At 30.8% G+C, this 13,164-nt stretch overlaps 2 protein-coding genes across 4 annotated transcripts in view; one reads left to right on the top strand and one right to left on the bottom strand.

Annotated features, from left to right (window-relative positions):
- Positions 1–8,020, bottom strand: part of LOC143047706 (uncharacterized) — a 30,754-nt gene extending 22,734 nt beyond the window's left edge. For 2 of the 3 annotated variants that reach the window (XM_076220916.1, XM_076220918.1), the window contains exons 1-4: positions 7,896–8,020; positions 4,117–4,288; positions 3,528–3,637; positions 538–607 (exon numbers count right to left, since the gene is read on the bottom strand). In XM_076220916.1, the coding sequence (XP_076077031.1) occupies positions 538–607; positions 3,528–3,637; positions 4,117–4,213 (277 nt within the window). In that variant the 5' untranslated portion in view covers positions 4,214–4,288; positions 7,896–8,020. Of the gene's footprint in view, positions 1–537; positions 608–3,527; positions 3,638–4,116; positions 4,488–7,895 lie in introns of those variants that run through there. The other variant, XM_076220917.1, reaches the window with a different exon arrangement.
- Positions 8,021–10,351: 2,331 nt separating this feature from the next.
- Positions 10,352–13,164, top strand: part of LOC143047705 (uncharacterized) — a 28,088-nt gene continuing 25,275 nt past the window's right edge. Inside the window, exon 1 of the mRNA XM_076220914.1 lies at positions 10,352–10,419. Coding sequence (XP_076077029.1) covers positions 10,375–10,419 — 45 coding nt within the window. The 5' untranslated portion in view covers positions 10,352–10,374. The remainder of the gene's footprint in view (positions 10,420–13,164) is intronic.

The raw sequence follows: 13,164 nt of genomic DNA, 5'->3' as shown, positions 1-13,164 counted from the left end.
TTTATGAGTTTGACTGTCCCTCTGGAATCTTTCGTCCCTCTTTCATTCAATTGCCATTGTTTCTGTTTCTAACTCAATTGTTTGTTTATTGTTGTCTGCTGAATCATGACCATTCAATCCACCCTAAGTTTCATTGTTTGTTTCAGTATTAATGTCCTATCAGTATAATTGGTTACAGATCTTGCTTCAAATATTGCTTCTAAGTCTTATTCTGTTTGAATACTAGGTACAAATACCAATTAATGTTTATTGGCTACATGTGTATTTTAAAAGTCTTTAAGGTATTAAGTAATTATAAAACTATTAAACTGACCATTCATTAACTGTATAAAAAAGGTATCACACTAACATGAATGGACAATATAAAAAAAACATGTATGAGGTACTTTTGTACAGGTTATAACATGTATGAGGTACTTTTGTACAGGTTATAACTTATATTGTTGCATTGTACAAATTATAACATGTACAAAATTGTTGTACAAGTTATAACCTGTACAAAATCGCAACTTGTACACAACATATATATATTTGTACCTTCTGTTCTTTTCCTAACTGATTTTAAATTCTCTTTAACTTTTTCAATTTCATCTGTTTTTCTGTCGATCTACAAAATAAACACCATTCGAGTTAATGGTCACAATGCCTTTGTGCGCATTTAGGGATTAACTTTTTTTTACCTTTGCATGCAGCTTTGTATTACATAGAGGCACACTAATTTTCCATTTAATACAGGTAAGTAATTATTATATTGATTAATTTTGAAGATATTTTTCATATTAACCTTGATGTTTTCTTAAAAAGAAAACTGATCATCAAAATTCCCGTAATTGCCTCAAACATTCATGTAACTTAGTTGCCAACATTGCAGCGTGACTAACTGTATGTGTCTAATTTAAAAGGATTGATACACCAGCGGTTGTTTGGCGACGTAGGAAAAGTAAACATATATCGAAAATACAAGAAGGGAAAAGTTGACATTATCAAACTTCTTAATGCAGTGGGCTGCACATATTCAGCTTTTACCGACATGTTTTTTATTCTTCAGATTTGCCCTGTTTTATATCTTGATTTTCAGGACTTATTGATAATGCTTAATACGGTTCATCCTGTTCAGTTCAACCTCTACATTGTAGAGCAGGGAATTTATACTAACGAATGGGTTTACTTGTCAATAATCAAGGGAATAATCCCAATACCTGTAATTTTCCTGTGTTTAACTGTTAAGTGAACGCGCGAGTAAATTTAAACAAAAGCTGCCCGCCGTCATAGGGATTTTGATTTATTTAGTGCACCAGTGCCGGTATGCATAAAGCTACTTAAGTTAAGATTTTCCTTAGTAAACACTTAAGTTAAGGAAACTCCGCCCTTTTTATCTAAGTGATATGCATAAAAAATCTTAAATAAGTATTTCCTAAGTAAAATATCAGTTGTTTTAAGTCACACCCACAAAACTTAAGTGGTATGCATAAAACTCCTTATACTAAGCAAACGCCTAAGATAACACTTAAGTCTAAGGTACCTATAGAGCTCCCTTAAATTTTCAAAAATAGTTAAAAATCAATCGAAAGTATGTGTTTTTTGCAGAACATTAATAGGTTACCTACAATTAAATTGATTAATAACTATATCAATAATAAAATACTAATCATTCGTTTATTTATTACTAAATATTAACGATCATCGTAATTTTCTTCAAATCACGCAGTGGGAAGTTATATACTATTTCACATATCTCGTGTGTATACCGAAAAGTACTCAGTTTTTATACTCATGTAGTTCATGCATGGTTCTATTTTTCTTTAGTTTACTCTTTACGTGCACGTTTTTAATTTTTTTATAAATGCACCGCGCGGGTATCATTTGTAACCGTAAGTTAAAGCATAATTCAGGAATGAAGAGAGGGCATGCAAAGCCACATTTTTTATATCATGTGTGTGTGGGGTTTTTTTTAGGGGGGGGGGGGGGGCATTTGAATTTTCAATTTAGTTTTATTTTAAAGATGTAGGGCATACACTACATTTTTTTTTCACTTCACAGGGACAAAATCAAAAAGTTTTAAGACCTACCCAGAGGTGGATTTCTTTCATAAAAGGGGTGTGTGGACATGGACCTCCATTTTGTTAAAACAATTAGTTGATTGTTAATGGAATCACTGTTACGGCAGTCAGAAGTCCCCACTGCTACACCCCCATGGAATTCGAAATTTATATAAAATTATATAAGGTATTTACTCGTATCAAATTATCTCTTTTTATATTTCCTTATATATTCAATGAGATATATTGCGGTTTCGAAAATATTGCTAAGTATGTTAATATGTTGATAATATACTTACTGTAATAATTTGTTTTAGTAAAGATTGTAGGACTTTTGAAAAATGCCCTATAGTTTGTATATGGATTCCTGGAAAAAAGATTCTACCCTCCCCCTATTTTTGTTGTTGTAAAAGTGAAGTGATAAAAATGTTAATTTCACATCAAAATAGATTTTTTCAAACCATAAGCAACTGTAAGCAAGGGGTCTGGAAAGGGAAATGTCAGCGCATGATAAGCTGAACTATTAATAAAAAATTTATTGAAAAAAAGTGTTTTGTAAAATGAATTGTTTTGTAAAATGATTTTCTGACAATGCAACTCTTAGTTTTGTGCTACGCCACTGAAACCTTGATCATGTTTTGTTAAAGTTTAAAACATATTGTTGTATCCAGAAAATATTACACCCATTAAAAGATGATTAAAGATTAAGTAGAGGAAAGTCTTGGATTACCGAAATATTTTCCTCCAATGATCATCCGTCAAAACATCAACGTCTTACATGCGCCAATTGTTCATCATTATACTATGATTATGTTACGTTCTATTGAATTGTTTTACATGTATACCAATATCAATCTAACCCCAGCTCTTTAAAATAAAAACATGCATTGATCAACAAATTAAAATAATCATAACAGACTTTTACACGGATGAGTACATAAGTATTCCTTAGTTAAGCGAAAACTTGAGTAAGTTTATGCATACCACTTAAGAATTTTACTTAACTAAGGAAATTCTTAGTGAAATCTAAGTTTAAGGAATACTTAAGTTAAGATGTTTTATGCATACGGCCCCAGGTTTTTTTAAATAACTGAAAAATAGACATGAAAATACCAACTTGATTACTATTTTCCAATACTGACCTCGGGGATGAAACTTTTTTAATAAAATAATGATACTGCTTATGTATTTTTAGTCTGCATCGCGCTTTAGAGTTGTGTTTGCTTTTTCTATAAAAATCAAATAATATGACCCAATCGTTGCAAATGTGACAATAAAAGTAGAAAAAATAAGAAGTTCATCAATTGCTTTGTTATCTACAGGAAGAAATTGAATAGACAGTGATCATATGTGCTTCAAGTTTTACGTTTGAATATATGTTGTACGTTGCAAACACATAACATCTAAGAATACTGTCTTCAATGAACACAAACATTTATTAAGAAACCATAAAAAGATGTGTTCAATCCTGCATAGCATATCATTTACCTTCTGTAATGTCGTATATACTTCAGATTGAAATTGTTCTAAACCGACGCATTTGACTTCTAACTTCAACTGGTGTTCCATAGACTTGTCTTGTAACTGTTTAAAATGAGCTGTCATACGACACAAAAACATTAGAAACATCCTGATAGTAGTTTTTTTCACACAATAATTCCTCTATAGTAAAGACTAAACATAGTCCCGAATTATAGATCAATACCTAAAAGGTTTTATGTTTGATTCATTAGAAATATATTCGAACATATGGCAACACAATACATGTAGACAATGTTATTTCTATCATATGATGAATAGATTGATGTGATGAAAAATAAAATTTTGTATTCGTAAAACAAAACCACAGTAGCCGTTTTTAATTTAAAATATGTTAATTGCCACTGATTGTAATCTATTTAGCAAAAACAAAACAAATATCTGGATCTCTTTTTGAAACAACGGCATTTAAATTGGTGAAAGAGGAAGATGTGTTGGCCTAATTTTTTCAATAATAAAATATCATACTGTTTTTGTAAATACAAAAAATGACCGCATCAAAAGTGAATCGTATGCTCTAACGGTATAATATGCTTACCTGACTGATCTCTTAACATTTTATAAGAAATTCCAAATCCAAGGAAAACGCCGGTCAAAGCGCCACCTAACACACAAACGGAATCTTTGATATTCATAGTAGATCAATTTACCAGTTCGGTTAAAATTATTAAGCATTCATGTTTTATCGTCATCAATGGAAAACTGCATTACTGCAATAAAAATCATTCTATGTATTAAACAAGTATTGGATTTCAGTACGAAAAATTCTATTGTTTATGTGTACGTGACCCGATTTGCGATGTCTGCAAATGATTCGAAAAAATATTCGAATTCAAAATTTAAAGATATCGAGTTTAGAAAATCAAAATGCGTGCGTTTAAAATAGCCTGTATGGCTTCACTGGAACAGTACAATGCTTTCCGCCTCCGATTTATTAGTGGTTATAACACAGTTCATGACGTAGGGATAAACATATGTGACATCATAGTTATCAATACATGTTATGGTCATGAAATTATAAATATCGACTAACTTTATTGGTTAAAGCTATCATCATAGCAAAGTCTGTAGTTAAAAATGTGTTATTTGTTTCATTATCATGGGCAAATATGAATGGTTACTGAAGCTCACTAGACTTTGAATGATGAAGAGATTACGTTATATTTCCTTAAGATGTTAACAATCAAACATATATAAACATTTTTATACCTGTTGCAGTTTTTTTATCTGTCCACAGCCTTTGCTAGTCTGTATTTTGGTTCATTTATATTTTTCGAAAATTAGTGTGACGTTCATTTTCTCTTAACTAGTACACAATTTGTTTAGGGGCCAGCTGAAGGTCGCATCTGGGAGCAGGATTTCCTCGCTATGTTGAATACCCATTGGTATCCTTTGTGTTTTTTTTCTGCTCTTTGATTGGGTTGTTGTCTCTTTCACACGTTCCTCGTTTCCATTCTCAATTTATATATCAGATTTATAACAATGTTGGTAAAGGATTTTGACAGCCACCTTTTTCAGTGTTAGATAAATATCACTTTTCTTAAACAGTTATTTCTATACAACAAATTTTAGAAAAACCTTCGTTATGTTTTCCTCTTAGCCTCATCCCATGTCTCGTGAACCAACGGTTCACCTATATTGTATGTATTGTATATATTTAAATATAGTTTTCTATTTATATGTAAATTTTCATAACTATTAGAAATACATTTATAATGTCAATCATATACAATCCAGTGCAGTAAGAACAAAGATCGACAACGTAAGTACTCGTGCAAAGGAGCTCTCATCATATACCGAACGACCAAAACAGTGTCTAACTTTGAAGAATAATATTAAAACAGAATGAAAAAAAAATCAAATCATCTGCATGCCTCAGTATTTTTTAGTAAAAACAAGACCTTTCGAAAAAGAAGGTCAAAAAACAGTGAGAAATATTATAGGGCGTTTCCATAAGATGCATGTTGGTTCACTCATTGGATTGATACATAGTAAACCCCAATTCATGACGCGTATTCATCCGAAAAGTATGATCCTGTCTAGGTATCCTGTTTCGTGAAAAAAAAACTTTATTAAATAGTTGAATTGAAGGTGTACCCAATACTTTGGAAAAAAAACATTTGGCTCGTTATATATATTATTTCTAAATAGTTGACGAAATACTAACTTTGACCTGTTGAGAAAAAAAAAATCAAAAAATTTGAGCTACTCAATTGAAAGGAAAAATTTCATTGTATATATAGCAGATTGACAAACACTAATTTGATCATCATGATCATGGAGAGGCATGGTTTCTCTTTACTTAAAGTATGTGTATGAAACGTTCATCTGATTTTTAAAGAGTTTACACAGTTGAGTGTTGCGTACCACCTTAATGAAGAGAAATATTTCATTTAAAACATTACTATAAAGAAAAAGATTATGCAATGGATTTGTAGATTTTAAGAGACAATATATCTTTACAACAACAAATGGAAGTTTTTAACGACCTTGACTGGCTATACAGTTATATCTTTACATTTGCAGATTCTGTTATTATATTCTTCAGCACAACAAATGTTTAATCAATGTGGTTTATCAATTTTAAATCTGAATATCACTGTTTGATTTATAATGACACTTAGGGTTTAAATTATGGTCCTCCCACTTTAAATATTAAATATTTTATAGATAATTTAAAACCAGTTTACACAAGTAAGTAAACCTTTAAATAACTTTTTGAAAATCAAGTCAAGCATTTGAATTTGTGTGTCTAGACTACGTCAATACTCAATATAGCGAAGAAGATTTCTTATCATAATATAAAACGTTAAATCATATAATTCAAGGAATATTTAAGGCATAACTGTAACATCTTTTTTCTGTCTATTAAAAAAAAAAATTTAAATGTGGTGCACACTGAATAACCTGCGAAGCATGTTATTTAAACATGCGCACCATATTTTAGAGGTTATTTCAAATAAACAAGAAAAAAAAGCATAGTCATTTCTTTTGATTTAGTTCTAAATTCCATCTTTAATAAGGATTAAATCATTCTAAATAGTTATCAAAGGTACCGGGATTATAATTTAGTACGCCAGACGCGCGCCATAAAGCGATGATTATTTCACAAAATTATGAGCCGATAGTCAAAAAACTTTCAGGCAATCGGATTATGTGTTATATTCAAAATTCGATTAGTACAATATATCGGAATCATACATCTGTAATATTTTTTTATCAGCCTTAATTCTGATCGGAATTATGCATTACTTATTTCTAATTCATCATTTTGTCTTTTGGGGCAGTTGAAACCATTTATCTGATTTAAAGTAGACACGAGAAAACGCAACAGCGAGGCTAACCCTCGAACGGTATTGCTACATAACATCTTTTAGATATTTCAAGACATTATCTGGCAGCTATCAATATTTACAGTTTTGTATTTTGTCAAGAATATTTATATGATGGCTTAAGACTCTAAAAATGAATTGCAAAAACTGAAAAACTGCCTAATTATCCTCATTTAGAATGTTGTCACTAATTTTTGGGCTTTTATTTCTCTTTTAGGAAAATAGAAAGAGAACTTCGTCAGATGAGGGGCCCGCCCGGTGTTCTACCGACCACATTGGAGATCGACACCGAACCACTTTTGTCAATCCTGGATCCTCAACTGTACTGTAACTTATTAATAAATAATCATTATTAGACCATTTTAAACACTATGGAAAAATAAGTACAAAATGTACATATGAATAACAAATTAAAGGTAATCTGATGTTTCAGTGGGTAGCGGAAACGATTCATTAACTTAGTAAGTTTTCTTGTTACAAGAGATCTGGACAAGTATGACGATCGGGATACATAATAGAGAATAATGGCCAAAAATAGAAAAGATTATAAATAGAGAAAATTATAAAGAACAGAGAGTAACGAGGTGCATAAAAATAACTGGAAATTTAAAGAATAAGGTAGTAAATACTGATTACAGACGTGAAGTATGTACAGCATAAAAATATCATCTTATTACAGGAATTTTAATTGTAAAACAATCTTCTTGAGAATTTTACAAAATATGAGTTAGTTTTAAAGATGCCCTTAATATTAATAGAATAAAGGAACGAATGACGTTCCATCTAAACCCTCTAATATTTTACGTTAAAACTAATGTATGCCCAGAACCTTAAAAACTAGAAACTTATTTTTAAAGATATAAAGAAAAATTCCCTACATATATAAAAAGATGACCCCTAACCTAGACCCTTTAATATGTAATGTTAAAACAAATTTATGTTTTAATATGTGTAATCTAAAGCAATTTTATAATCAAACACTTACCATAAAGCATATGATATTATCACACTGATATTGAGCATACCATATTCAATATCATAAAGTAGAAGAATAATATCCTCATGTTTCAACATGTATTACCTGTAGATGTTCTAAATGAGTTAGATATGGTTTAAATATTAATAGACATGTTACGAATAGGTCTATTCACGACGCTGAGGTTGACAAACAAAACACAAAAGAGATTACCTGTGTATACAATACAATACAATACAATATTTTTATTTTCCAAATTAAAGGGCCCATTAAGAGCATAACATTAATTACAACATGACATAAACATTACAGAGTGATTAAAGAAACATAAAATAATAATTGAAATTCAAATGCATGAAGAAAGGATCAGTGGTGAAGGGGAGATAATTTTGATATATTTTAGAGTATTTAACTAATTTGTCAACATAGAGGGAAACAAAATAGTGCATTTTTTTCTGAATTTTTTTCTGAACTCAATTTTTTCTGTTTGATTATAGGTTTATGCTGAATTGAAACATATATATAGACTTTAAAAAAATCTTGCATCTTTTGGAGGATATCAATCCAGGAAAGTGGAAGGATATCATGTTTACTGGAAGTGGTGCGGCCTAGTAAAAATAGCAAACAGAAAGTAGAAAAAAAATGTTTTGACTTCAGGATTACGTAACTTTTTATTCTTCGTGGCAAGACCCTCTTTTTTTTTTTTTGGATTAAATCACAATTTCACATTAGTACATACATGATATGAACATGAAAAAAAATTTCTATGTAGCATTTTTTATTTTTTTATTTTCAAAGATCAGCTGTTTTGCATGTAAGCCTATGGAGCAGTCAATTACACATGTTACAAGACTGCAACCTGTATACATTGTATATTATTTTAAAAAAACTGCATTGATAGTTTGGGAGGCAATTCCGCCGTATGGAATGAATATTCAGAAACATTTTTACCATAAGAAATTTTTATTATATAAGAAATAGATATTAATAAATTCCATAATATTTTTAAGAAACTCTAATGCAAAAAGGGGGGGCGGTCATGTAAATGCAACGGAGACACGGTGTACATACGTGTGTAAATATTTCGGCGAGCCCTTGCAAAATTGATAGACCTTGCACATAATCTTAAGTATTATAATCTGCTTTATACCCGCTCGTGAATATATATGTAACGGTCATTTTCATACAGTTATGAAAGCACACAAAGAAGTGTATGTATTTTGATCCAGTTGTTTGCCACCTAAATTTTTATCTAACGGAGTCTGTTTTAAAACACATAAACATGATTTTTATACAATTTTAACTTGAAACATGTTGCATTCTAGTTTAGAATGTTTTTACTCCCGGTCACATAGCTTCGAATGCATGTATTTTCTTCCTTTTTTTCTTTCCAACTTTGTCTTAATTTAAACAGTTTTAGCTCAATTTTTATTTTCTTTATACAAAATGTAAGGTGTTTGTGACTAATTGACTACTGGTTGCAAAAAGTCCAGTGGCAAATATGTAATGCCTGTTCAGAACGATAAGAGGTTTGTGTAAAATATGACTCACTACTCATCAGTTGAACATTCCCGCAGAGTTTCAAAAGCATTACATATTGACTTTGCATTTACACCTTAACACCACCTTATGCAGATATTTTGTATTTTATAAATTCCTGGAAAGTTTTGTTGAAATTCGCCAACCGTTTCATAAGAAAATGACAATAGGAAAATTAACACCGATGACCGATGGGTCTTTTCTCAATTTAAGCTAACAATGCTAGGGGTTTCCTAAAAAAATATAAAGCGTTTTTATAAATGTGTACCTATTACTACTCTACGGAGATACCAGTTGGTTTTTTTTCAGGGAGAAGGAGGGGTGCCAGGATAAGATTTGAAAAAGGCATCAACTAAGAGCTAAACCACGAGCAGAAAGAAGAAAATGTAAAAAAAAATAATTTGCGTATATCAGAGTGGCGGGTATATATCGAACACGATATAAGGCGCTTCAATACTTTCAGGGTCATTGGAAGCTGATGAAGACACCCGAGAGAATAAATCATTCAGACTGTAGAGCTAGTATAGCGATAGATTGAACTGTTTCAGGAACTGTAATACAACAATAAAACTATTATCTAACTGGCTTACTATATGTATATATTATCAATCTAGAATCGAATGAACTTGCATAACTCCCAGCCCCCCCCCCTTTTCTAGCCCACCCACTCTTGCACGCGTACACCTTTCATGTCGTATGATAGCTAACAATATCACAAAAGCAATTGTCATAATATTAGGATGTTACATAATGATGTTCTACATAAATGTGATTTGAATTAATCAAGACGCACAGGATTTAAAATTTAACTATAATCAATGTTTTGACACCGTCCCCAAATTTAAAGTGTAATTTGTCAACCTCAGCGTCGAGAATATACCATTTCCTAACATGTTTATTATAAACAAACTATACAATTACCTGTTACAGACCATTGTTGTCCTTTTAAATGTTTAATTGTTGGATGAAATTTCACACTGGCTATGAGTACAAGGTTTAAAGGCCTTTCAATAATATATAAATTTCTTTACTAGATTGGAAAGTAAGGCAACAGTAATTTACAACTCGAATACTCAATTAGATAAATAAAATTGAGAATGGAAATGGGGAATATGTCTAAAAGACAACAACCCGACCAAAAATCAATATATATCAAACAATGTCAACTCGTCCCACTTGTCAATCGGCCCACACTATATCGCCACTTTATAAAATCGCCCCACTCTTGTTTACCGACTCGCTCCACTTTTGAAAAAGTGTAAAATCAAATTAAAAAATCAGTCTGACAACTCACTAATTAACGAAAAAGGTTTAAACCCCACTACATAAAGGTCTGCTTACTCGCCCCACTTATAAAAATATCTTGCTTCCTTTAAGTATGATAAATTACTGTTAGTTCGTATTCAGTCGTCCTGGTGTAGTGGTATGTGTCGTGGCTAATATGTTAAAGGTCTTGAGTTCGAATCCCAGAAAATACACTGGATTTTCTCTACGAGAATTTTGATAGATAGCCTGTTCCGTATAATTAATTATAAGTTTTATAATGGATTTGACATTCCCGCCAAAACGTTCCAGAACAATGGAAAGCATGCATAACAAAGAAAATCAAACTGGGGTGATCTAGTAGGGGTGATCCGGCTCAGATCAACCCATTTAGAACAGAGGAGCTGGGATGTAATTTCCTTTAAATAACTTTCAAATACAATTCACGTGTTACCAATCTCAAGCTACGGGGTTAAATTGAAATTCACATGAATACGGATTTGATGAGGTCAAATTATTCATTTGCAATTGAATAATTCACAATCAATATTTTTCAGTTTATCTTAACAAAATTAAACCATACTGGCTGCTAAAAGCGAGTTATTGTTTCACTATTTCCATTTCATTAATGATCGAGCAAAAAAAAATGTGTTTTTTTTTTATACATATCTCGTAGCTAGTGTCCCTTTAAAATTTCAGTCATCTTACGAAATGACTAAATTTAGAAAATGCCTGTAACATATACATGATATATAAACTTGTAACGTCGTACGCAGATAATTCATAATAAATGAATAAAAATACACTCAAGATAAACAATTAGGTTTGCAATAAATAGTCTTTTATGTTTTATCATCATGTAATCACAAAAAAGAGATATGGCTGATTGTAATTTCTAACTGGTTTCAATTGTATCATCATGTATTCCATGACAATACATGTACATTTGAAACCAGTCGGAATATGACCCTTCTGAATCTAACGGTCTATGGATGGTATCATTGTCCAAACACAAAAATGCTAAAACAATACTGCATTGATTGAATTTCCATTAACTATAGAAATAAGAAGAACTTGTATTAGCGCCAATGAGACAACTGTCGATCCAATTCATAGTGTGTAAAAAGTAAACCATTATATGATAGTATGAATCTTGAATCTTGTTATTTGTGTTTTTGCGTATAAAACTCGGATTCCCGGTACTTATTCATAAGTTCATTGAAATCTTCGGCTACTGAGGTCAAGTTCCTTTCAAACACAAAAGAACCAGAAATAAAGGATGCAACTTTTACAAACAGGTCTTGTGCATCCCTATTTATCTTATCTGAATTTGAAAAATTGATCTTCAAATTTAAACGTGTATTTACCAGTACATTTTGATATGGTACTCGTGTGAAGCTAGCCGCTATTAATATTCAGGAGGTAATCCTTCAATAATACTCATGGGGTTAGACGCGTTAGATGCAGTGGTATATGTATTTAAAAGATAATGACAATAAAATAACCATTTGACGTAACTATCCATGTAATATGGTTCTCCTGTAATTTCATATTTATAAATTAACTATTAACAAAACTTTTGAATTTTTTGAAATACTAAAGTTTTTTTACCTCAGGAATAAGATTACCTTAGCTGTATAATAAAATGTTTTGCAAAATTTTTAGAAATTTTGTTCCTCAATGCTCTTCAACTTCGTACTGTATTCGGCCTTTTTGACACCTTTATGATTCGAGCGTCACTGATGAGCTTTGTAGATGAAACGCGCGTCTGGCGTAAATACAAAATTTAACACTGGTATTAGTAATATCTATGATGAGTTTATTTATAGCAATATAAAATCAATAAGTGTTTTTGAAGGGTCTCTGTCTTTTTTAAAACAACATTTAAAATGAAAGTGAAAAGAAAAAGTTAATTGCATTGATCCATACATATAGACCAAAGAAACGATTCATCAACTTTATTTATGACTTTTGTGATAAGAGAAATAATGTAAATAAAAATAGATGATTTAAAACTAGATATTTAACGATTATTGTAAAATAAAGAAATTGATAAAAAGTGATGAGATAATTGATGTTTCAAGGAACAATACAAATTGATAATGTATTTTAGAAACTGGTATATTTTTCTAGACAATGTATGGTTATTCCTTTTATATTGCAAAATTTATAACTGTTCCAAATGAAATATTTAAGTTAAATAATCATTTTTAAATATGAAGCAGTCGTCGTGAAAATCCGCGTCAATTGTCTTTTTTGGTCAATTTCGTATGTACACTATAAATATTCATATGTAATATTATCAATAAAAAATACATACTGATTTATATCATTTAATGGTTAATGTGTAACCTTGATGGAAAAGTAATGCAACGATAATCAACCGATGATTAAAGCAGTTAGCTAGTAAATATATTAAAAAATATCAACATAGGCAGTTAACAGTTTGTATATTTAATCTAAAATGGCTACCGTA

Source organism: Mytilus galloprovincialis, chromosome 10, assembly GCF_965363235.1.
Source record: "Mytilus galloprovincialis chromosome 10, xbMytGall1.hap1.1, whole genome shotgun sequence".
Taxonomy (NCBI): domain Eukaryota; kingdom Metazoa; phylum Mollusca; class Bivalvia; order Mytilida; family Mytilidae; genus Mytilus; species Mytilus galloprovincialis.
The sequence above is the reverse complement of the archived record's forward strand: the minus strand, read 5'-3'. Positions and strand labels throughout refer to the sequence as shown.